Source organism: Malus domestica, chromosome 07 (assembly GCF_042453785.1).
Source record: "Malus domestica chromosome 07, GDT2T_hap1".
NCBI lineage: Eukaryota > Viridiplantae > Streptophyta > Magnoliopsida > Rosales > Rosaceae > Malus > Malus domestica.
Genome location: NC_091667.1, coordinates 1,556,526 through 1,583,292, shown reverse-complemented (window position 1 = coordinate 1,583,292; position 26,767 = coordinate 1,556,526). Strand labels below are relative to the sequence as shown.

The 26,767-nt window shown below is 37.5% G+C and overlaps 3 protein-coding genes, 1 long non-coding RNA gene and 1 pseudogene across 7 annotated transcripts in view; 2 read left to right on the top strand and 3 right to left on the bottom strand.

The window, feature by feature from the left end:
* LOC108173665 (protein HIGH CHLOROPHYLL FLUORESCENCE PHENOTYPE 173, chloroplastic) overlaps window positions 1–26,767 on the top strand; it is a 62,968-nt gene that overhangs the window by 13,598 nt on the left and 22,603 nt on the right. The window lies entirely within an intron of this gene.
* On the bottom strand, window positions 1,039–3,207 carry LOC139197523 (uncharacterized). The gene is made up of 4 exons (XR_011582976.1): window positions 3,068–3,207; window positions 2,863–2,984; window positions 2,042–2,100; window positions 1,039–1,174 (listed from the first exon to the last, which is right to left on the bottom strand). It is a non-coding gene; the product is annotated as an uncharacterized lncRNA (long non-coding RNA).
* Window positions 4,777–8,240, bottom strand: LOC103420453 (peptidyl-prolyl cis-trans isomerase FKBP42-like; annotated as a pseudogene).
* LOC103438410 (protein SEMI-ROLLED LEAF 2-like) lies at window positions 10,326–18,909 on the bottom strand. The gene is made up of 11 exons (XM_029105036.2): window positions 18,358–18,909; window positions 18,179–18,271; window positions 17,633–17,695; window positions 15,817–15,915; window positions 12,866–12,938; window positions 11,948–12,072; window positions 11,605–11,805; window positions 11,370–11,507; window positions 11,160–11,288; window positions 10,806–11,030; window positions 10,326–10,676 (listed from the first exon to the last, which is right to left on the bottom strand). The coding sequence occupies exons 4-11, from the start codon at window positions 15,817–15,819 to the stop codon at window positions 10,518–10,520; spliced, it is 1,053 nt and encodes a 350-aa protein (XP_028960869.2). The 5' UTR covers window positions 15,820–15,915; window positions 17,633–17,695; window positions 18,179–18,271; window positions 18,358–18,909; the 3' UTR covers window positions 10,326–10,517.
* LOC103438413 (N-terminal acetyltransferase A complex catalytic subunit NAA10) lies at window positions 23,185–26,564 on the top strand. Of its 3 annotated transcripts, none has more exons than XM_070825152.1 (2): window positions 23,185–23,922; window positions 26,062–26,564. In XM_070825152.1, exon 1 carries the CDS (start codon window positions 23,257–23,259, stop codon window positions 23,665–23,667), a length of 411 nt encoding a protein of 136 aa, XP_070681253.1. In that variant the 5' UTR covers window positions 23,185–23,256; the 3' UTR covers window positions 23,668–23,922; window positions 26,062–26,564. The 3 variants fall into 3 exon arrangements, with proteins under 3 accessions (XP_070681253.1, XP_070681254.1, XP_070681255.1); XM_070825153.1 differs by having other exon boundaries at window positions 26,096–26,388; XM_070825154.1 differs by lacking the exon at window positions 26,062–26,564 and having other exon boundaries at window positions 23,185–23,745; window positions 23,788–23,915.

The window sequence follows — 26,767 nt, the reverse complement described above, 5'->3', positions numbered from 1 at the left end:
ATACTTAACTTGGATTTATCTTCTTGCAATTGATACCTACAAACACCTATTTGTAGATGTCATGCAATTAGGGTTCATGCGATTTTCCAAAGATTTCCATATAGCTTAATAGATTCTTACTTGTTTAAATTCATCTATATGTCATAAAGGGTTAACATGTAAGGATACTTTTGATGCAACTAGATGCCATGACCATTGAATAATTCAGGAAAACTTGATCATCAATATTGGAGAACTACTTGAGCATAACATATTAAGAGAATTAAGTAGAATTGGTTACGGTGAATTTGGATGTCCTAGGTCTTACTTTTTTTTTTTTTTTTTAGTGAAACGGAAGCGTTAGTAAGTTAAATGTTAGATTAGCTACGGACGGGGTTCAAACCCACGCCGTCATGCAAGGGCACAACACCTTTCCACCACTGTGGTAAATGGCCACTTGCACTTTTCTTATGTTTTTAATTTTATTATTTCATGCATTTTATTTTCAAGCTTTGTTTATTTTTCATTTTATTCAAAATCTCATATCTTTTCGTTGAAGCTTCGCAATTATAATTTATTTCAATTTAGTTAGTAAGATTTTAGAATCAATTCGATCTCTGTAGAATGATATATATATATATATATATATATATATATATATATATATATATATATGCTTCAAAGCTATACTATCATCTGATTTGTATACTTACAAACACTAAAATTCGAGACTTAATAAAGTTAATTTTAGTTATCTAATTTGCGCAACACTTATTCCCCTAGTCTTTCCAATTTCTCTAATCATAAGGTAAGCTCGTTGAATCCTCCTCATCCTCAAAACCATAAAAAAGAGTTTGAACTCTCTTCATCTTCTTCTTTGTCTGCATTTCCAGCTACTCTTTATATGCCCATCTCTCATCCAGCCACTCACACATCATTCAATGTATAAAATAAAAACAAAGACCTAATAATGGAGAGATTTTTCAATGAACCGACACATAAGTAGTGACACACCCCGTCCCGAAGGAGGGCATGTTGGCCGTCACGTGAGAGTGACGTAACCATTTGCACAGTACGGAAGCTTTAATTATACAACTTCAAAGTTAATACACCCGAAGGTGCGTCCTAATTTTGTCTATTCTGTCAGAACACCGCTGAATTCCTCGTAGCCACCACACCTTTGTGATTCCTGAACCTGGAGGGGCGCAAAACCAAAATTGAGTGGGTCAGTAAAACAATTCTTTTCCAAATCCAAACATTTCTCAAAACGTTGTAACCCCTCTCCGTAAAACCTGTATACTTTCCCAGAAATGTAAAATATAAATATACATATATATTCTCAATACTTCAATTCATTAACTCAACATTTTTCAGTACAAATATGCCATGCCATATCGGAATTCAACAGTTAAGTATGAATGCATCAACAGTAATTATATCAGGTGCAAGAAGTAATCAACCGGAGGCCCTCTAATAGCCCTGTACGGTTGAACCTAGAGCTCAAAATCTATCACTCTCACTCTACCGGAGTCACCTCTGTGACCTGTCCGGCCTTCTGCACACAAGTTACGCTCTAGTGCTTTCTCATCAATCATCTGTGCACATAATCTAAGGTCACCCACCAGTCGAAATCTCACTAACACTCTTCGACTGGCCCGTCGCACCCACTCCGCGTGGACTGTGCGACCAGCATCTACTTGGATCCAAGGCGAGCGTGCGATGCGGTGAATACTATAAGCACTAAACCATGGTGCAGGATTTGAGCTCAATATACATTAACATCATCATATCAGTATTTAAATACTCACCTGTGCGTCCGCCGCACCATTCATTCATATGCATCATATCTCAATTTCATACTTTTCATATCATTTCATGCATGGCAATTCGATTCACATTTCTATATACTTTTCATATACTTTTATGCATGGCTTCTCAATTCACATTTCAATATACTTTTCATATAATTTTATACATTGCATTTAAAGCATACTTTCATTCAATTTCAATTTCTGGGAAAACGTCAAGTATATATATACGGAAAACAAAACTGCCCACTCACCTGGAGTTCGCCCTACAACTCCCTAGCACAATACGCCAAGGCGTCATGACGATCGGCGCCTAAAACAATAATCAATTCCAACCTCAGAATTCATATCGATAGAATATATAACTTATATAAAATACGTCACTACGTAGTTCAATCCGGAAGATCCACCACTCAGATTTTAAATCCATAACTTCCAGAGGTCCACAATATATCTCTAGGATAACATCCTAAAATTTCATTACCATCCAACGGTCGGATCTCCGTCAATTTCCAAAACTAAGTGACGGTTAACATTTTATTTTATGAACTTACAACTCCAATTCCGGAAGATCCGTAACTCGGATTCCCAATCCGTAAGTTCCAATAATCCTCAAACATTACGTATTGCAACGTACTAAAGTTTGGTAACGATCCAACGGTCGGATCATCAATTCACATTTTCACCTAATGCGAAAACTATAAAACGTTATTCGAACACCTAACCAACAATCCTTAATAACTTTCTCATACGGTGCTCAATTTGGGTATATGAATATACCACAGTGATCTACTCGACGTCACGGACGTCGACATATTTTTAAAATAATTTTTACTGTAGCACGCGCCCCCACGCGCCAAGGAAGGCACGGGTCCACGCGCGCCCACGCGCACCTTCTTCCTCGCGGGTTCGCCGGACTGGTTTTTCCGGTGGCCGGAAAACTGGGGAATTTTCAAATGCTTCGTTCTCCTTCGTTTCTCAACCATTTTCTTCGTATAATATATCAATTTAAAGCCCTCAACATGTAGAATCACAATATACTACCTTTAAGCTTCAAAAAACAACTAAATCTCACCGGAAAAATCCAAGCAAAACCGGCCAAACTTAACCCTCGTGATCCCGACGTCCAAATCCTTCCAACGAAGCACTCCGAGCTTCCTTGGGACCTCACTAAGCTCACTATGAGCTTGGATTGTCCTAAAAATCAACCAATTCAAAGCTCATGAACAGTACACATTCACGGCAACTTTAGAAACTAGGGTTTTCGAAGTGAAACTTACCTTAAACTGGTACCTACGTGATCGTGGAGTCCTCAGGAGTGCAATGGTGGTTTTAAATCCGGCGTTGGTAATAGTTTTAGGTTGTTTTGATGGTTGCCCGTGTGTTCGAGAGGGTGAGAGAGAGAGAGTGAGGTCTGAGGAAGAGAGAGAGAGTATGAAGGACAGTATACGGGAAATGGGGAGGGAAATAAGGAATGGGGATCCCACGTGGTCCTTTTCCAATCCCCAACTCTAAACCACAAAATTTTAACCTAAAAATCTAAGTTCCATCCTTATTAAATTCCATTTTATTTTCAAAACTTAGGAACCTAGATAATTATCAACTTGAGCTTCACATACTTAGTATTTCTTAAGGGCAATTTCGTCCATTCACAGCCTCGAATGTAATATTTTGGAACGGGCTGTGACAAGTAGTACACTACATATTATTATAAAAATAGAATGATATAAGTATTAAAATGTTAATAACTTAAAAAATAAAAATTTTCACCATTTATATAAAAACACGTGATATATCATCCGTATTCTCGTCACAATGAAAAATTTCTCTTAATAATGGTCAATATGGTTTGCGTTGTGATTTAAGAAGACAACCCTCTCCGGATATTCTTTGTAGGGATTTAAGAGATCTTTAAATTCTATACGTATATTGTTCTTCGTGAGATCAGTTTTTATTAGATATTATTCATGTTTAATATTAAATGCATATATTTAAAATAATTTTTGACCGTACGATGAACATGAATGTATAAAATTCGAGAATCGCTAGGATCCCCACAAAGAGGACGCAGAAGAGATCCTCTTGCTTCCAAATAGAAGCAACCAGTCCAATTTTATTCGTATCTTGAGTACAGATTTATACACCCAGCGCTCCACGTTTCTAACGCCTTCTTTCAGCTTTCTTTCAGCTGAGAAAATTAGATCTCCTTCAATTTCTAGTTTAAAAAAATGAGGGTTGAGAATAAAAAAACAAATAATAATCGAGAGTTTTAATAAAATACTTATGGTACTATTTATTTTTAACGAAAAATTACATTTTTACCTTTCTTTGATACTATTCATCTCATAAGGTGTAAAATGAAAGGCTAAGATTGCTTTGATGTAAGCTTGAACACTGCTAAAACTATGTAGGAACTATGCTAGTAGACTAAAGGAAAGTCATAAATTGGGGTTCATTTGGAATAAGGAAATTTCAAACCTCAATCTATTATTAGTATTATTAAATTTTTATTGAATAAATGATATTATTTACATTAAGGGTGTGTGGGAGTAAATTAAGCATCACAATACTCTATTATGGTGGTGACGGAAAATTCACAACCGAAAACTCAGTAAACAAAGCGAAAATGAAATAAACTCTTGTATAACAATTTAGACCACTTCAATTTGATCACTGTATCTTCGTTCCCGGCTAAAACTATAGGCATCTAAATGCTAGAACTTGTGAGGGACCATTGTCCCACATCGCCCATCAATATTCACCAATCCCTCTTTATACTGAGTTCATTCACCTTACCTAAAATAAAATGGGCTAGGACCTTTAGCCTTGAACTTGGGATGGATTTGGATATGTATTAAATGTCAAAGATTCGCGCAATGTAGACGTTCGTGAACTACTACATCAGTGACCATTGTTGTGATTTTATTTACAACTTTTTTTTTGTGGAAAAATTATTTACAACTTCATTAGTTATTCATATTGTGGTTAATTATATATAGTGGAATTATATTTCAATATAAACTGTGAAGCTATTATACATTATATCTTGTTATTTGATTGGTTCTAACACTAAACTCCCTCCCGAGACGTAAAAGAGTGAACCTTCAGGGTCACATTTCATAGCCTTGTTTATTAGCAAGTTCAACACACGGATTTCCTCATTTATCATGCAATTCAAGAGCTTAAGATCTTTGACTACTCAGCTTTATACCTTTCGCGCCCGAAGAGACGATAGAACAATGACAACGGCCAGTGCCAAAAGATGATCAACCAATTATCCCGTTTGGGTTTAGGTTCTGGGGTTGCTCCGAAAATTCCCTTGTAGATTTCTTTTTGTTTCTTGCAATAGCTTTGTCTTGCGGTGCAAATTTGCGCGCCTTTAGAAAGTCTTCCGGAGCAGCACCTGTCTGCCCAAGCTCTGCTCTGGCTTTTCCTCGCTTAAATAGCGCTTTGCGTTGTTTTCATCCTCTGCCAGTACCTGCGAGCATTCATTCATCCATTACAGTTAACACAGTTGCATTGACAATTTGAGGGTATTCATGAAAAGTTAAATATCTGCCGACTCCAAGCGAAGCAGAAAAATCAATTAATAGACATTAGTTGCATTGACAATTTATGGGTATTCATGAAAAAGGTAAATATCACCTGACTCCATACGACGCAGAAAAATCAATTATTAGACGTTAGTTGCATTGACAAGTTATAGTTATAACAGCCACATAGTTTGAACGACAGGATGAAGCATGGGTAGTAACATAATAAAGAGATCCTACGAGTCGCATAGGACCTAGAATTCGATTATTGAATGAAGAATGGTGCCGGTAAGGCTACCAACTTTTCGCTGGTCCATAATAAGAGCATTTTCATTTTCTACGGCAATCCAAAATAGCAGGTTAAAGTGAATGAAGATTCAAACTTCTTGGGATGCAGTTGTACTCCCAAATAAGCCTACAAACCCAACTTTCTAGTATCTAATGATGAATAGCACAACCGCTGAACACATGAAATTAGATGGCTTTCTTGTGATAGCAGCATACTTACAATACTGCATTGTCCAATGCCTTCTTCATAACGCTTGAGCTTTATAAAAGACGCTGCCATGTTAAGGTGGCATGGATTTTTAACGGCCAATGCCATGTCCCTGTACTTCCCAAACAACTAGAACATGAAGTCGTCACCCATATATGCTATAGCCTGAGAAAACCCACCAGAATCATGCCAGAAAGGAAATATAAAAATGCTCATCTGCCACAAATAAAATATGCAAGAATTACAAGTGCGTAACCATTTCATACTGTTGCATTGCCTCCTCTAGTTTTTCCTCTTTAAATAAAGCATTTCCATCCATCTTTCTTCTATCGGGTGCTCCAATCCTTTCCTCCACAGTCATGTCACTACGAGCTTTCCCCTATGAAAGGCTGAACCCACAAATATACATGTTACTATATTACTGAAGCAAATCCCTGGAAAAGACATTTTGAAACTTCCATTGGTAACTACTTGGGAAGACATTTGAGAGCAAGCAACTTACTTCTTTGGTTTCATCAAATCCAATAAGCTCAACTTCATATGATATATCTGCCACTGGTGGGACATTCGGAAAAGAAAAGCCCCCTTCTTTCCCATACCCTAACTCCCAGCCTACATGTAATAGTGCACGCTCTCCAGACTTCATGCTGGACACCCCAATTGCCAAGCCAGTCATTTCTTTTTTCTGTGTTGCAGTAACAAAAATATACTAATAATAAGAAGTCCATTGCATTTAATACCACTAGATAATGCTTAAATGCTTATGGACCCAAATCATCTGAAATGACGAGTACTTACAGAGAATAAAAGCAATAAAGAAATAACAAAACTAATTGCAGACTGAACAAGGAACGTGCCAGAACTCGTTTGCATATATTTTGTATTATCAAAAGTACCAGACTACTCGGCAAGGCTAATACCTTTTCCTAAAATCATTTCAAGTGGTCGTTGTTCATCCCAGGTGTATTCAAACTTGTGTCCCGTGCTTTCAGTCCATGCCCTGTAGTGCACTATCACACATATGCCAATCACTCAGTGATTGAAAAAAATCAGAGTAAAATTTCACTGCAAGACCTTTCTACATGTATCTTAGGCATCCCTTTTATAAAATTTAATGCATGCACAAATAATTCTCCTATACGCATATGCCAATCACTCAGTGATTGAAAAAACCAGAGTAAAAATTCACTTCAAGACCTTTCTACATGTATCTTAGGCATCCCTTTCATAAAATTTAATGCATGCAATTAATTCTCTTATACGAATAGTACATCCACAACTCTCTGAACGTTGAAGTTGTGTGTGTCTGTTTGCAAGTCACAAGCTCATTCATGTCTTATACACTAACAACTACATGCACACATAACATTATTGGGTTTTCAACTAATGCACACAGTACAGCACTACCAAAAAGGAAACCACGTGACACTTACAGAAGCATGTTGAATACTTGGATGGTATTGACCATAACCTTCCTTAATGATTTGCTGTGTGACTTTCTCATGAAGGATTTCCGCCTTGGAATCAACTTTTGGGGGGCCATTAGCATCTTGAGAAGGTTCTCCACGAACGAAGGTAGCATCTTCAGTTACTGTTTCATTTTCACCATCTTGACCTACAAACAAGATGAAAAATGAGTAGTAGTCTATATTATGACGGTCCTTTTCGAGGCTCACATGGATTCCCTATATGAATTATAGTGCCCCCATAAGGAAATCTAATTCACTCATACACAGAGGGGAACGACAATCTTCTTCTTTCCCCTGCACATTATACAGCGACTAGATAGCTGACATCCCCACTTGTACTACATGAGTTTTGGAACACAGGATTTCTGAGTTACTCAACATAAAAGCATGGAAGAACGATGAATCGGTGTACTGGAAGCGGTATTCATAATGTCCACCTATTGCGTTCCTTCTTGATGTACAAATTATTTCCAAAATCTTATCAAGTAATAAATAAACACAATAAGTTTCCGCCTCGATAATGCACCTATAGAAAAATTGTTCTGAAGAAAACATCATTTATTCATTCAGCCCAACTCAATCACTCGAAAACCCGCTTATCAGGTTAATTTGACATATATTTGAAGCTAAAAACCTACTAAGAGTCTAAGATTTGACATATTTGCTTTTACAGTAACCAAGTGTAGCTGGAAGATTTGATTGAGTGTAAAAAGTATGAATTAATACTTGAACTGGAAATTAAGGCCAAAAGTATGACTAAACATACCAAGTAGTTGACTTTCCTGCTCAGCCTGCTCCCGAACATCCTCCATTACTTCAAGCTTCTATAATCCAATGGGTCTTGGCAAAATTCTGCAAATACCCAAATCAAAGACGCAAAATTTAATGCAATTGCATTCGAATTCCAAACCAAAAATTAGGAAGGGTTTCTTTTTCTTTGGAATTTTCTCGGGAAACAAACAGAAAACGGAAAATAGAAATGGAAAAAGCGGGACTTACTTGTGTGATGAGATACAGATGAGGAGAGAGTAAGAGGATCTGTATTGTGTTTGGTTTTCAACTATCGAAGAAGATTCTAGAGAAAACAAAGTAATTAATTAATTAAAATAGTGCTATATACACGTTCATTTTTACTTTTTACACCATATTCTTAATTTTTGATCGTCGAATTAAATAAATTAAAGAGTATCACTAGCAAAAAATTAACAAGAGTATGTGAAAGGTAAAAATAGTCTTTTGCCCGCTACTTAGTATTACAATCTAGTAGTATTCTCCTTTACTTGTAAGTGAGAGATTTTAGATTCAATTCTCGCCAAAGGTGAATTTGAACCACGTTATTACTGGTCAATCATGAGGCTAAACCCACCCCGTGTAGATAATATCATTTGTTAAAAATAAAATAAAAACATTTGCCCACCCACCCTTCTTTATTTGATACATTGGGACATATTCATGAGACTGTCTACTTATTTGATACATTTGGACATGAACAAAGGCGGCATATGCTGACTGGGGACAGTTGCCGCTACTCAACTCTTTTTATCATGAAAAATACTCTAACTAAAACTATAAATTATCTGTCACTCAATACTATGGTTTGGTAATATTCCTCTTCACTTGGAAGTGAGAGGTCTTAGGTTCGAATTTCGTGGATGACGAATTTGATATCAAATTAGGTTGCCCATTGTGTGACTAAGCCGAACTCCCCCTCCCCCTTAGTGTTAAAATATCGATGTACTAAAAAAAATATAAATTATCTATATACTCAAAAATGACGCCTTAGCCAAAACACTCAACTCCAAAATACACTTTCACATTCTATACTTTTCTTACCCTCCTCTCATAGAGCTGGAAATTTTTCTCGAAAATCCCAAACTAAACCAAAAAAATTCCGATACCCCATACCGAAAAATTCTCAAACCATTAATATCGAACTTTTCGAAATCGATTCGAACCGAACCAAAAAAATATATTTATTTATATTGGTTGCATGATTGTTGATTGTTGAATGTTGAATTTAAGTAGTTTGATAGTAGACTATATTAGAAATAGAAGTATGAAATTAAGTAGTTTGGAATTTTGGAACACATTTGACTTGTTATGAATGAATTGGTATGCAAATTCAAATTAATATGATGTAAAAAATCTAAATTTCAATTGATATGAAATTAGGAACAAAATTTTAGGCCAAAAGCCCAAATTCAAAAAATCTCAAATTTCAACCCAAAAAGCCCAAAACCCAAAATCCAATTCCTATCCATCCTGAAATCCGAAAACATTTCGAAAATCCCGAGAATTTAGGGTTCGAGGGATTGGGTGAATCGTGTACTGGGTATTGGGTGGTGAAGGAGGATGAGACCTCCTGCGATTTGTGTTGCTTGATAATGATATATACGGACCAAATGTTCCTTTAAAAAATTAAAAAAACTAAAAAAATAATAATTATTAAAAAAAAAAAAGACTTGGCCAAAACGACATCGTTTTGGGCCAAGTCATTAAAAATATTAAAAGACTTGGCCAAAACGGCGTCGTTTTGGGCCATGTCTTTATAAGAAAAAAAAAACCGACCCTTCTTCTTCGCACAATTTTCTTCTTCATGAAGACGCTGCTGCAACCCAGAACCAGAACCAGAACCAGGTTTCCAGAAAACTTCAAATTTCAAGCAAGATTTGGGTCGCTGAAGGGTACTGGGAACACCCAGTCAAACACCTCAAGCGTGCCTCGGCCGCCTAGGCGTGCCGCAACGAAGCCTAGGCGAGTTTCCGCCCACTCCCAGAAAACAGAGGCGAAATTGCTACCGCCCCGCCTCCAAGGCCGCCTAGGCGCACCTCGAGGCAAGTTTTTTAAAACACTAATGAAAATCAGTGCTTATGAAATGAAATTTACCTATTTTACATCTTTATACTTTACATGAAAATTATCTCTCGCACATTTTCTTTTTCACGAGTGAACGATTGTGAAGAAAAAATGTGCAAGTGAGCAAAACTCTTACTTTACAATATCAAACATGTAAAGTGAGGGAGAGCCTAAAAAGATATAAAAAATGAACCTCCCTATCAACAATTGATGACTAAATGAATGCAGTCAGTCAGTGGGTATATGAAGAGAAAACATGGCTGGCTGAATCGGGAACAACACAAACTTGTTGCAGATACAACTGCCGCTCGCTCCAGTGCTGTTAACACTCAATTTCTTACGTGCTACAAGGGCTATCGAACTTTCTCTACACGGATCAACAACCTGCAGCCTTTAAAAAGTTATCGTAGGGGCTTGATGCCGGTAGCTGGAAGTGCGGATAGGGCTGATACTCAGTTGCGCAAAGCATCAAAGAGCCATTGCCAACAGATTGGTTGAGTGAAATAGCACCCGATTCAAGGAATGGATTTCCACTCTGCAGTTCCAGATGGTTTTCGGAGACTCAGAATATGCTAAAAACACAATATGCATGCAATGCAAATTGCAATAACAAAAGGATTGAATTTAAAACTTTCCCATGTAGTATGTATGCTAAAGAAAATACCGTAGGAGCGCCCAGCGGAACAACAGATGGAGTCTCCTTTTCCTGGCTACAGTCATTAGAAAATCTAATCAAACTTTCTTGTCTCTGTTGGGAAACTATAAACGTCGACAACTTCTGCTGCTTCCCCATTTGAATGGCCTCACACTGGCCAGCTATTTCCATGTAAGGCATGTTTGTAGCAGCTGAGACTGATAATCTTCCAACTTGATGTGTCGTCTCCAAAACCTGCACACGAATCGCTCTCTTACTTAGCACAATGATCAACTTGATGTAATGTCCATTGATTTACGTGTTTTCTGTCTGACTTCTACAAAGGCCACAAACCAGCAACACTGTATGAGCGACCTCACTTACCGAATCTAAAAGCTGATCAACGCTTATTAGGCTTAAACTTTCCATTGCAACTTTTGTGCCAGGATCGGTTTGATTTTCAGATGCATTGGGTAAGGCATTATCCCCAATTGTGAATAATGGGGGCTCCGCCTGCACAATAAAATCATTCTGCACATTTAATTGTTTGGATATTTTTTTTTTTAAAATAAGGAAGTTGTTCGAGTAAGTTACCTTATCAGGTTCTCCATCATCTTGTACGCCAACTTGGTCTATTTCTCTGGGTGTTTCCATGTTCAACGGAGCTCCCAATGGACATGCATCATCAGGCAGAAAATCATTAAGCAACTGCTGTTTTATAATTGATGAATCCTGTAGTTAAAAAAGAAAACCGAAATAGCTATATCAGAATCATAATTACAAAGAACTAGACATGGTTCCGATAATCACAATGTGATAAGAAGTTTACATCTGGTGAATTTCTAAGCGTCTGCACTATCATGGTAGTAAACGATTCCTTAGATTGGCTCTCAGATTTTTCTATAGCAGAAAGTGACCTTAAAGCATCCTCATCATCTTCTTTTGATCCATAAACTTTCCTTACTTGGTCAGCTCCAGAATTGACAGCTTGCAATTTGCGATCATCAACCAACCGTAGAAATGGATCAACCTGACAGCAGGTCATCAACTCATACACGTTAGTGTTGAGCAAGGTTAACTTCGGAAACCTCAAGTCAAAGTAGAAATAACTTAAAAGGTCCGCCAATTTAACATTCAGCGGAAATGTAGTCAGGAAACTCTGTTGCACGTACTGTTTCATTTGTAAGTGCTGCTTTAGCACAAGGTGCAAGAGCAACCACGTTGTAGGCTTTAGCTGAGAAGATGATCATCGATGTTGCCAAGGTAAAGAGGGATCTGCGTCTTGATGGCTGCAATCCTGCAATATGAAATCCCCTAGTTAAAGATGGCATCAGAAAAGTTACAACCAAAATAGTTTGCAGCCGTTAGTACATTATAGTGCAACAAATATATTCAATATAGAATTACAAACTAAAGTTGACAATATCAGACTTACCAAATAGAGGTAATTAGGATATTACGAGAAGACAGACAGATGTGTTTAATAGAAACTGCATCATTAAACGAAAGCTGCTTCTTACAATGCATGCCTTTCTATATTAGATATGCTTTTCTTTCATACTAAATCTCTTAAGCCACCATTCAATTGCGACCCAATCAACGAGTCAATTACCAATTTACCATACAGTTAATAAGAAGCAAAAATCTGTATGTAACTTCATTTTGTCAAGGTGTGAAGAAACACATCATCAGCTTTACAGCCAAAGCAACACAGCAACTCATCACGTATGTTTCCCGAGACTCATAATCAGGTACAATTCTTGACTGAAACTCACCATTACAACATGTTTCAAAGGAAATTCTTCTATAAACTAGACCAAACAGTTAAAAACGCAGTAATAGGAATACGGAGGGCAAGATTAAACTGCAATTTACTCTCCAGCTCACTCCTCTATTAATTTACCAGTAACTGATATGTTTTACTGGGCTGTAAACATTAGATAACTTACACAATTCCTAAGTCGTATGTTGAGCAAGAAAATTTATGAACTATACAATCTCAATCTTGGCATTTCACTATAGCATGAGCAATGTATTTATGTGGTTAAGAACTTATGGAAAAGAAACCGTTTGTAGACTTGAGGGCTTACCTCCTCCAAGAGAAATGCTCCTTAGGGAAAAGGCTAGCTGAAAACTTCGGATCAGGGTCTCATCGGCGGTGTTCTGCATGACATAGTGAATCCAAACAAAGTGAAAATTGGGGACAAACAAGGAGATAAAAAATTAACTACAAATTTCAGTATAAAGTCGATTTGTTACTTGCACAAATTACAAATCCACTAACCCTGAAATTCTGTAGACTAACAGTAAATATTTTAGTCATCTAAACCCAAGATTCCAGACAAGGGGGACAAAAGCATGTCATCTTAACTTCATTGTGCATTGTCATTGATGTAGCCTTTTAAGTTTATAGCTTAAGGATAGGGAGCCAGGCTTAAATTAAGGATTGAATGATCGAATTGATTATGGCGGAGAATAGAGCTGATGACTAAATAGAAAAGTACTGTACTCCTATAATTTGGGCAAATCCACACATCCAACAACCATTGCTAGTGCACCACACACCTCACTATTGCACCACACACATCCAACAACCATTGCTATTGCTACTTAGTACTATGGTTTAATATTATTCCCTCTACACTTCCAAGTGAGAGGTCTTAGGTTCGAATATCGTAAATGGTAAGTTCGATACCAATTTATTTTCCACTCCTTGCTACAAATAAATCGTTGTATAAAAATTTTTTTGTCACCATCTCAATTAGAAGTTTGAGGAATTTTAATGAATTAACAAATTCATAATTTTTATAGTGTTTGATTGATTTCTCGAGATTCATATGAAAATCCCTGAATTTAAGAAGAAAAAATCCCTTAAAATGTTTCTAAATACATGGACGCTGTATTCATGAAGTTTAATGGAGTTCTATAGACTCCATGTGAACTTTAGATGAATTCAATAGAAATCTTAAAAAAAAAAAAAAAAAAAAAGCATGATTTTCTAAAGTCTAAAAAACACGGATAAATCCTTCCAAATCCATTTAAATTCTTCATTTTTTAAAATACTTTAAAATAAAATCTTAATCGAATATACATGAAATTTTATAAACTATTTTAAATTCAAAATAAATACATTCACATTTCTATACAATTTTACAAACTTTTTAAAATTTTAATTGAATATTCGGAAAGTTTCATAATTTTTTTTTTTTGAGTGAAACGATAGGCGTTAGTAAGTTAAATGTTAGATTAGCCACCAACGGGGTTCTAACCCACGTCGTCATGCAAGAGCACAACACCTTTCCACCACTATGGTAAAGGGCCACTTGCATAATTTATTTAAATCTTAATTGAATAGTCATGATTTAAGAAGAAAAAATCCCTTAAAATGTTTCTAAATACATGGACGTTGTATTCATGAAGTTTAATGGAGTTCTATAGACTCTATGTGAACTTTAGATGAATTCAATAGAAATCTGAAGTCTAAAAAGCATGTATATCTTAAATGAATATACATGAAATTTTATAAACTATTTTAGATTCAAAATAAATACATTCACATTTCTATACAATTTTACAAACTTTTTAAAATTTTAATTGAATATTCGGGAACTTTCATAATTTATTTAAATCTTAATTGAATAGTCATGATTTATTGAACTCTCCTAGTCCTAATCGAAGACACCCTGTGTATAACGTTGCTAAACTCAATTTACCGACGGATTACGAGCAAAGATGGATATCTCTTTCACCGGCGACAAGAAGAGGCGGAGCAGCAGCTCAAGAGCAAGATCTCCGACCACAATTTATTTAAAATTTTGTAGGTAAATTTGAACTGGGTTTTTGTTACTTTTAATGCAGGAGCACGGTGATCAACAAGTCCAAGTTGCTCCGAGTGTTTTGCCGCAAGCAATGGCAGATGGGTCTTGCGGGTTCTAGCAATGGGTCTAGTGACGGTCCTGAGAAACCTTGGGAGGTTTTTTTTGGAGGAGATGGCTGTGGAGCGTCATAAACTGGCGTTACACGAAGGTCGAATTCGAGTCGATAACTTGAGGGGTCACTCTGTTGGCTATTGCCTTTATCCTTCTTAATGTTCAATTCACCTTTCTTCGTATACTTTTCGGTGTGATGCAACTTTTGTGAATCATAATACATTAAAGTTTTTGAATGTCTGTGTGTCTTTGCATTGTACAAGAAGCAGCCTATACAATGCATTGAAAGTTTTGATTGTGTCAATTGAGGGCTGAATCGCGCGCATGAAACATTCTATAGAATTAATTGATTTAATCCAGAGTTTGCGTATAGATGAATTTGGAGAGGCCGTTGCTTGAGAAGGCATTTAGTGAAGAAATCGGTTATCTCGTTAACTGAGATGGGCAAATGAATAGTAGAATACGAACGTCAATGCTTGTTAAACCTCATGAGATACTTCACTCCTCATATTTCAATTTTAATTACATTTAAGATTATACTTTCTGACCGTAGAATTATATATATGGTATTTTTAAAATACCATATATATAAAGTTTTCTGACCGAAAGGTCACGGGTTCCAGTCATGGAAACAATCTCTTTGCAAAACAAGGGTTAAGCTTCGTACGATAGATGTTCCCCCTGACTCTCGCAAAGCGGGGAGCCTTGTTGGCTTGGGATCGCTCCTTTTTTAAACTGTTAATTATCCAAAAGCACAAATATTCCCGCGTCCTGAATCTCTTGATGTACTTCCAAACTGAGGGGGAGTATTGTCCTCTAATCATATGTTCCTAGATCACGATTCCTCCCTACATTTTGGCCATGGTGATATTTCAACTCTATACTATAATGTGACGACTTCTTGAGGCAAGAAGTTAGTACCGTACATGTTATTATTAGATTTTGGATATGCTTCAGGAGTATGAACGCGTTCTATAGGATGTAAATGTAATTTAAACGTATTCGTATCATTGACTTACCACATATCGATCAAACGAGACTCAACTTAAATGTTTTCATGTTACAGACTACATATCGATCTGAAGCTTAATCTAGATATATCATTGACTTACCATTCAGATTGTGAAGCAAGACTGTGACTTCTGTTGTTTTCTAGACATCTTGATAAAGGATTGCAATGCCATGTACGCACCTTAGTATAACAGATCGACCTAGGAGTGAAAATGTAGCATTAACATCAATTAATATGACACAGCATATAAGGGCTTTTAAAATATGCTATTGAGCTTATTGCATTCTTCAAGCTTAATTGGAAATGTCAATAGCTTATAGTTTTCTAGACACCTTTCCGAAGGGGTTATGCATGCGGTATGCAGACAGAATACTCTCATTATTTTTACTTTTATTTTGTAAGTGCTAAATGCATTACTTCATGAGCAGCAATATGCATGGTAAAGACCAATAACATAAAATTGGAGATTTATTATTTGATTTCTTTCACCAATTGGTTGGGCAGGGGATTGTCTGAATATTTTACATTTTGAGCTTCTATCAATGGTTGTTCTGAAAGTTTCTTGTTTTGATTGATTATATCTTATTTATTTGTACTAATATTGCCGTTACTATTGCTTTTAGACCTTAAAAAAAAATTCCCTTTGTTGCTGAAGGCCTTTCAATTTTTTTTTTTTACCGTTGTCTTTACCTGATCATTTCTGTTTTGGAATAGAATGCTAGATATGTATAGTGACACGTCCCAACCCCAATATCCCCAAATATCAGAGCAAGCACATGCTGGCCGACACCCGAGGGTGACGAAGCCATTTTTAAGCATGCCTACGAATAAAATTATGTAATTAGAAAGAAAATACTAATGCAAGAACTTGTTCAGAGCATACAACTACTCGGAATAATATGAAAGAATCTCTAGGAAAGTATGCAAACAAAGGAATAATACATATCAGAAGAAGACTTGAGAATAACTACGCAAAAGGGTCCTGACGTCAAGATCATGTGTCTCGAATCTAAACCCTAAACCCTGAGGGGGCGCAAAATAGAAAAGATGAGTGGACCAAAGTTTATTATAATACTAATAATACAAAAATCAATTCCTTTAATAACATACTAACCCCCTGTTTTGAAAACATATATAATACTACGTAATAAGTTCTTTGAAAACCCTAGCATGATGTGCAATCGTTTGGAAAACATATATACGTAAAACGATACTCTTAGATGGTAGTAAAACCGCCCGAAGGCAAATCTATAAAACCTCTGCCCGCAGGCAAAACCGTAACTCTCAATAATACCATACTCTCTAGGGGTATCATAGTCGCCCAAAGGCAGTACCTGTCCATCACCCGAAGGTGAAGTTGTACGACACTGGGTTACGCCAGTAAAGAAACATGGTAGGCCCCATCATCCGAAAGTGAAGCTGTACGATTCCGGGTTACGCCGGAGAAGAAATCTATAACATCACGCATCGACACTAGCCGTGGCTAGTGAAGCTGTCCGACACTGCTTTTGGCAGTGAAGCTGGGGGTATAACATATATCTCACTCCTCCTCATCATTGTGTCCTATGGCCATATACATCTAATACCCGTGTTGTGTGGATGTGCTGTATGATAACCCACTAGATATTTATCCAAAAACATATCTCAAAACTACATCGAATAAAGCCATGCTAGTTTATACCCATAAACCCACTCAAACTCGTATGTATAAACCCATAGTTTATAATCCTTTAATATAAAGTAAATCTGATAGATCCAAAATATTCATAAAGCAATTCAATTAACTAGTAAATTTTCCAAATCTCAAAAATAGGCAAATCCGTAAACATACTTAAAACATGTTCAAACTTTGCAATAAAATATGCATGCAATCCTAAGATTTATAAAACCATGCAAATTATGAAGGGGACACTCACATATATTTGATTGCCAAGGAGTCGCTCAACTAGCGAGGATGGTACCACTTCCCACCAACGTACCTAAACCCAATTAGAAACCATTTAGTAAAACTCTACTAAAGCGTTAGAATTTGGAAAAACGGATAGCGGATTCGGATTTGGCACGTTGAATAACTTAAGGAGGGACCTCAGGTTACCCCACGCGCCGTAAATGGTTGCTGGACAAGTCGCCTGCCACAGTGCCTCAGGCGAAGGCGCTTATGCCCCACGCGCCGGGCACAAGGGTCTAGGTTTAGATTCGGGTTAGATCCGGGTTTGGGCCTAGGTTCTGGGTACTGGTATTGGCCCGAGAGATTTTGGGCCTCAAGTAATGGGCTTGGGTTTAAGCCCAAGGGATTGAACCTGGGCTATAGGGTAATTGGGTTTATGCCTAAGGGATTGGGCCCGGGTTATAGGTAAATGGGTTGGGCCCGGTTCATTGGGCTGGGGTAAGGGAATCTAGGCTTAAACCGAGTGCAGGTCGGGTCAAAAATAGAATACGGGTCGAATAAAAACAGAATGTACCTTCCGTACGAGATTCCGTTAAAGTTAACGGAATATTAGCCTCCGCCGGTGGTCGTCACCGTTGCTGGAGCTTCGCCAGAACTTCGCCGGAAACTACATATAAATTCCCGAGTTCAATTTCATCAATTTTAAACCCCAAAATTTATATAATCTAGTCCTAAAAATCACCAGGAACTCACCTACAACCTTTTTAGGAAAAGAAGACGTTGAATTCACCTCAGATTCAACATGAACTCGCCGGATTTTCCTTGCCGGATTCTAGGGAATGAAGAACAGAGACGAAATAATGACTAAAACCCTCAATTCGAACTTGAAATTAACATGCAGAGCATGGTTTGGTTACCTGAGTTTCAAACGGAACCAATTTGAGCTCATGGAACCCCAAGCTCGTTGGATTTCTCGCCGGAGCTCCGCACCTGAACCTGGGGTGAGGAACAGAAAGACTACAGGAGTTATAATCTCGGATTCGAGTCCAAAACCTATGAAAAATACCCGCGGTCGAATAGAAATGATTCTCAGGTAAAATCAACGACTGAAACGCCGTTCTTTAGTCGAACTTCGCCGGAAAAACGTAGAGCTGCCCCGATCAGCCCCCACATCCAGGTATCAGACGGAACATGCAGAGCCATCTCTGTGATTCCCAGGTCACCCGAATGACTAATCTGGTGGTTTCGAGTTGGATTTGACTGAGGAAGGTGATGATTGTGAAAGATGGTGCTCGGTGGTTTAGAGAAAGTTTGCAGAGAAGGAAAATGTTAAGAGAAAGGGAAATATATCTCACAGGTGAAGGAAAAGAGGAAATTGGAGGAATGATCCCTGAACTATGATCAAATTGTAGTTTTGGTCCTTAAACTAAAAATTCATTAGATTTGATCCCTGAACTTAACAAAATGTAGAGCATTGGTCCCTCCATACTAACACCGTGAGATTTTCCGTTAGTTTGATGACGTGGTCTTTGTGGGCTCCATATTTTTGTTCACTAAATGCCACGTGGCTTAAAAATTCAAAATAAAAATAAATACAAACATAGAGAAAGAAAAAAAATAAAAAATTAGAAGTTATCTCTCTCTCTCTCTCTTCCTCTCCTGTCTTTCCTTCTGCCCGCCTCCTCCAAACCCCAGCCACACCATTGTAGCACTCTGCAAACAACCAAAACAAAAGAAAGTTTCTAATCCAAATTTCGAACACGTCTCCCGTCTTTCCTTCTGCCTTGCCTCCTCCAAACCCCAGCCACACCATTGTAGCACTCTGCAAACAACCAAAACAAAAGAAAGTTTCTAATCCAAATTTCGAACACGTCTCCCTTTGTAAACGAATTCACAATGACATCCATCTCGCTGTCTCGACAGGTAAGATTCAAGAACTTTGTGGGATGCGGGTTCGGGGTTTGGGTGAAGGCTGTGCTCCATGGGCTACAGGTTGGGGTCGGCTGGGGTCGGCTGGGGAGTGGGGATTAACGATTGGGGGTTGGAAGTGGGAGGTTGGCGGGGAGTGTATCAAAGAATGAAGTTGAAGGGGTGGCCTGCGAGTGTTGGTGGATGAGGTAGGCCTGCAATTTTTGTTGCAATTTTCATCTTTTCTATATATATATATATATATATATATATATATAGGTGAAACAAACATGTAAACACTTTTAACTAAAACTTAACGGAATTGGTGATGAAGGACTAACGCTCCACATCTTATCAAGTTCTAGGACAAAATATAATGATTTTTTAGTTTAGGGACTAAAGCTACAATTCGAGAATAGTTAAGGGACCATTCCTCCCATTTCCTCTGAAGGAAAAAGAGGAAAGAAAAGACTGGGCCGAGTCTTTGGGCTGATACTAGAATAGCCCAATGATTTGGGCCGAATGGATAAACCCAAGGTCAAAAACGTAATTTAACTCGTAATTTGGAACGGGTTATTACTGTTACATATGGAGGTTTACTTTTGGTGTTTGTATTTCATGACAGATTTTTAAATGTGATTCGCACACGAGGTGATACATCACGTATTATTATTATACAAATAGTGAGATATGTGTGTTAAAAAGTTAATAACTTAAAAAGTAAAATTTCTCATCACTTATATAAAAACACATGATGTACCATCCGAGTTTCCGTAACAATTAAAAATGTCTCGTTTTTCACATTTTGTTCTCATGTAGTTATTGCGATCCTGAGGCTGTGGTTGGATGCGAGGATGGGACAGGTCGTGTATTTGACATGTACAGTAAAAAATGTTAGGTGTGTACTGCAAGGAACGTAATGTAGCTTCTATATTGGTGTTTGTATTTGTTTTCATGTTTCTTGTAAAGAATACAGTGAATTTATATAGCTTAAGAAGATACCTTTTGACTTGTAGACATTCATTTAAATTTCTAGAGGCAAAAAATTTCTTGCCGTAAGACGAAAAATGGGAAATATAAGTTAGAATTTAGAATAAACTTCTCGTCTGGCATAAAATGTTTAGTATTTTTTGTAATATGAATTTATATGCTGCTCAATGGTTTATGGATTTCTTTTGATTTCTTATTGCAGAGCACATGCAGGGCCAGTAACATGCTTATGTTTGAGTGATGATCAGTTGATACTTAGTGGTTCATCTCTTGGTGGTATCACAATATCTGGACTTTGATCTAGTGAGCAGGTTGCGAATTTAAGATCAAATGATTCCTCAGGTTACATTTTATGCATGTTCTACCATTGTTATAAGGGACACCTACATTCCAGTTATAACTTCTGATGCATAAAACTAAAATAAATTCGAAAACTTATCAGGACACTGATTACGTTCTTTTTTCATCCTCCACCACTCAGTCTAGTATATCTGATTCATTATGTGCTGGGTAACTCATTCCGTCGTACATATCGACAGAGATACACTATACTTTGTCCATATAATTTTGAGTAGTTCATGAAACTGCAAATGGGATCATGTAGAAGTCATAATTGCACCGTCTCATATTTGTTTGTCGTATCTTATAACCGCTGGGTGTAGTCTTACTATTTGTCTCATTTTGTCCTTATTAAATAAAATATATTCAAGTGGAAGCGAAAGGGTAAGGATTTTGATTGCAGTTGTTTGGAAGTGTTGGCACTTACAATATATCAATAGTCTAAATAACATACTTATGGGTTTTGAGTAATCCTTCCCCTTGGAGTGACAAGGACATTATATTCGCGAGAGAGAACATAAATCTAGTCTCAAATTTTCATTGCAGGCATAAAGACTTTGTGTTTCAACCCGGGCTCTCACTTAGTATTTGCTGGATACGCTGTTGGATTTGCATTATGCTGTGACATTAGGTATGAAATATGACTTCAAAAGCTATTTTAAGAAATTTAATTTGCCTGGTTTCATACTGGAGCTTGATGAAAGTCTATGTCATAATCGTTTCCATATTTTACTTTGTTAGAATTTCGAATACAAGGTTTGATTACTTCAAATCATCTTAGATGATATCATTAGTAGATGGAAAGCTTGTCCTTTCTACAGAATGAGAGTTGCTTCAAGATGAAAACTTCAATAAAAGCAACGATGAAAAAGTGTGCAGACCCCCAATTTTTCCCTCCATCGTTCACCCAATGGAAGTGTCAATGGTTTTGAGACATTAGCCCTCCTCTCTAATAGACAAGGGATTTTAATCAAAAATAGAGTCTGATGGCCCTGAGTGCGTTTTCAAATGGAAGTGTCAATTTAACGACATATTCTAAGGGGATTTCTGTTAAATGCCCATTTAACTGTACATTAATTATGTTTAAAAGAAAACCCACAACTTTTAACCAAAAGAAAAAATCCGTAGTTTTTATATGGTTGTTTTGTCATCTTAAAAGTTGTATGCAAAACTCACCCTTTACGACCTTGTTTTCTCTGTCTCCACCCTTTTATTTTACTATCTCGACAGTAACAGATGACGTAATACAGTTGCATGTTAATTGACCCTATTCTTCTGTTATATGGTATGATTCAGGACAATGACATGTTTATGGTAGACACGAGTGAGTCCAAATAGGGTATCATCTTTGCAACACATGAGAAATGATGCATCAACATTGGCGGTTGGTGGAATAGACGGTGTGCTTCGTCTTCTGAACCAAAAAACAGGTGAAGTAATCTCAAGTTGCGTCTTGGATGGATATTTGTCATCAAGTTCTCGAAACACGATTGGGGCTACCCAAAGAATGAGAGGAACGAGGCTTTCAGAAGATACCCCCGTTGAGAGCATTCTTAGTACCAGACGGGCTCCGATTACGTGTTTGACTGTCGGGATGAGGAAGGTTATCACCACGCACTACGATAAGTACATCAGAATCTGAAAATTTGAGTAAGACGACCACTCTTATTTTGCTAGGACATGTATGATATTCATGATAATGTATATGTATAAAGTTTATTTTATGGTTCGTGTATAAACTACAACAAATTCTTCATCTTTGAAATACAAACCTGTTTTCCGTCGAGTCCTCTGAGAAAAATAGTAGGTCGATTTTACTGATGGTTCAAGAATTGAACCGATTGACAAGAAACGTAGAATCAAAACTGGAAATTGCAGATGATGTGCTGAAAATGAATGTTAGATGGAAGAATTTGACCTTGGAGGGTCGGCGTTCATATTTCTAGTTTGAGTATTTCACCAATTTCCCTAATTCTTGCCAATTTCCCATGTGGAAAATTATAAATGGTTAATTTCTCTCGTCGAGCATTACATCCCATTTTTTGTTCGAAAAATTCACGTTGGTTACGAAATATTATTTTTTTGCTATCGTCTTTTTTTAAATGAGACGGGTTTAATGAAAGTTTAGATGAATTACAGAGAAACATGATGGTACATGAAGGTAAAAGAATGGAGAAAAATAAAAGTTCAAGAGAAAAATCGACGAAATGATTTTTTTCGGTATTTAATTTTTTTGAAAGGTATGGACTTTAAGCCCATAATTAAACTCATCAAGCCCATAACTCAGCCCAAGCCCAATCCCATTGAAAATCCCACAAGACCCCATATTTCTTTTGACCTCACTCCTCTCTTCTTCCCTAAAAACAAAATTCCCACACCAAAACCCTAACCCTAGAAACTCCAGGAGCACCACAAATGGTGTGCATACGCAAGGCCGCAATCGACAACCTCCTGGCGATGCAAGCCTGCAACCTTTTCTGCCTCCCTGAGAGTTGCCAGATGAAGTACTACCTCTATCACATCCTCTCATGGCCGCAGCTCCTCTACGTCGCCGAAGACTACAACGGTCGCATCGTCGGCTACGTCCTGGCCAAGATGGAGGAGGAGAGTAACGAGTGCCACGGCCACATTACCTCCCTCGCCGTCCTCCGCACCTACCGCAAACTCGGCCTCGCCACCAAGCTCATGAACGCCGCCCAGAACGCCAGGGAACAGGTGTTTGCGGCGGAGTACGTGTCGCTTCATGTGAGGAAGAGCAATCGGGCAGCGTTCAATTTGTACACTGAGACTTTGGGATATAAGATTCATGATGTGAAGGCGAAGTAATATGCCGATGGGGAAGATGCGTATGATATGAGGAAGGAGCTCAAGGGGAAGAAAGTGCATGGACATAGTCATGGGCATGTGCATGGTCATGGGAATGGGCATGGGCATGGGCATGGGCATGGGCATCACCACCATCATCACCATCATGAAGGTGGGTGTTGCTCAGGGGAGGCGGCGAAACCAGATAAGGCGGAGGCGAAAAAGGTCGAGAGAGGGAATGCCAAGGCGGAGGCCAAAGCGGTATGAGAGTCAGAGGTAAATTGAGTTATTTGGGGAAAGTGCATTGTCTGTTGTTTTACTTTATCTATGGTTTTTGTGCTTAGTGTTTGTACTGCAATTTGGAATATGCATTTGAGGAATCGGAACTTCATAGTTTTTGTCTGAAGTTGTTGATGTTTAAATACTTACTCTGCTTTATGTTGTAATTTAAGTTTATTTTCTGTTCATTGGCCTGGCTCTTTTGTTCATAGTTTGGTTGAAGAATGCGAATCCCAATAATGATTATACATTGATTAGGAATTTATGTTTTTGATTTGAGTGTGTTCCGTTTGATGTGTACCTCATGCTCTTAACATGTAGTGCTAAATCTTTCTTCCTCACTAGTAATGAGTCCTATTAGTAGCAGACTTTGGGAATAAGTTTGGAATAGAGTAGGAAAAATGGCTGGATTAGTAGTTGTTTTACTTGGTTAAGTTAACAAACCCACACACCCACAATGCACTAAACCCGCATCTCGCCCTTTAGCCTTGCCCGTTTGAGGGTAACGGTACTATTCTGCCCATGCTGGATTAAGAATTACTCTTTTCAGTAGTGTGTATACATGCATGCATACAAGACTAGCGGTTTGGTATTGAAAGTGAAGCACATTAGCTTTTTCAAGTGTGGGATTGTATCTGAAGTTAATCCCGCTTTCTCTGGATTTTCAGAAATTGGGGAGGAATAAAGTGTTTTCTATTTTGGGCAATTGTTCTCTGTTACAAGTTTCTATCTTTCATCCTCCTAATCATTTTGTTTGGTTAATGCTTGGAGTTTTAAGTTGTTTTGAACATGAATTTCTCTTGAGAAATGTTTTGAATCAGGGCTGTCTGTATGTTCACTAGTTAATCACCCAAGCATGTTGGCATGATGGTGAATTTTTTTGGAAGTTGTGAGGTGTTGAATGACTAAACAGGTCCAGTAAAGTATAGATTTAAGAATTGACCAAATATAGAATCCAGTATTGATAGGAAATCACTAAGAGCACCGAAGATTTTTTATATACGCAGTGAAGAAAACACTCTGATGTGTTGTAATGCAGTGGGCAAAGAGATTGAATAGAAAATAGGATGTTTTCCAACTGACATTCTGAAATGAGCACCCAATTAAAGTTCCTAGTCCGTTGCTTGCATCAGGTAGGGTGCCGATGAATTTTTCGTGGCCGTGACAGTATCAAGTTCTATTTCTGGAAATAGAGAAGAGTGCAGAAAACTTATTATGTTCTACTTTATCTTTTGTCATCACAAAATTTGCAATCTAAAATAGGAGGTTTTTTCGAACTGGCCTTCCGAAATGAGCAGCAAATAAGAAGTTTCTATTCAATTTCTTGCACCGGTTAGGTTTCTGTAGGAGTTTTTTTAGCCATGGTGAAATGTCAAGTTCCGCCTTGGCACTGATGCAAACTTGGGTTAACTTCACAAGGCTTTCTATACTCCCACTCACACTCCAGTTCAACATGATTGACGTAAACATGTTGAAGTTGATCAACATTTTAATTTATTTGACTTCTGTAAAGTCTGAGCATCAACTGACAGATGTACTTATTTTTGTCCAATTGAATTTATCATAGCTCACTAGAAAAGAATGGGCATTGATTTGTACACCACTCAGCTGAGGTTACTTAGGGTCTATTTGGAATCTTAATTGCATCTGATTTTTTGTCCTTTTTAAATAAATGATAAATGTGGCTAAATTAATTAATACGCATTAGTTTCAAAACAATAAATTGGATCCAAAAATAATACCAAACATTCCCTTATATATGATTATGTTTGAGTGAAAGATTTCTAAGTCTCAAGAGACTGACGCCAAATTAGTAAGAGATGGATTGCAAAATGAGAGATTGGAGAGACTAGACCATTCCAAAAGCATGTAAGAGGGATTTGGATGCGGTGTAAGTATTCAGTTTTCCAACATATTGTTAGCAAAACTTAGTGTATAAGTAAATACATCTTAATTGCTTGGTAAGGAAAAAAATTGTGTTGCTTCTACGTGCTGTATATTGGCTGATGGGTTTCAGAGTATTTTTTGTATTGTTGACTGAATTTCGCCGAGTCTGATTGATTTTGTTTGCTACGATTGGTGAGGCTTATGTTACTGTTGATGGGTTTGGTTAACAGGGTTTTCATTCCTTTTCAGATTTGTTTCAACACACACTTCTCGAAATTTGCAGGATGCTATGGTGATAGTTCCAATGATCTAATGAAATGAACTATTTAATGTCAGTAGTTTGAGGGCTCTGACCACAACACACAGCAGCAGCGATGGGGGAGGAGAAGCGGCACCAGGTGATGTAGAACCTATTCGGTGATCAATCTGAAGAGGAAGAGGAAGAGGTCGATTCAGAGCACAAGTCCAATCCCCAGCCCAGTTCTGCATGATCCTCTAATTTCAAGTTTCCTTTCTATTCTGATTCCAAAAGCATGTTCGAGAATGATTAGGGTTTCAATTTTTTCTTTAATCTTAGCTGAAGGAAGATATGGGTTGTGCTTTTGTTAATGGCGGTGGATGATTTGGATGATAGTATGTATCTTGGGGATTTTTTTTGCCTGCAGTTGTTTTGTGGAATGAGATTCTTATGAGTAGTCAATTTTAGTGGGATTGTTGTTTCAATTTGGATAATGAATGATGTCGTTTTCCTATTCGGTCTGACCTTTGATGTTGTAGCAGATCTGGAATTTTGTGAAGTGCTCTTTATTGAGAATGAAGTGCCACAAATTGACGAATAAAAAAAAATTGCACATCTTCTGATTAGAAATATAGAATTGGTTTTAAACTATTTTCTTGACTGTTTGGTTTTGATGTGCTTTACCGATAAATCGAGGGTTTGCAAGATATTTTTTGT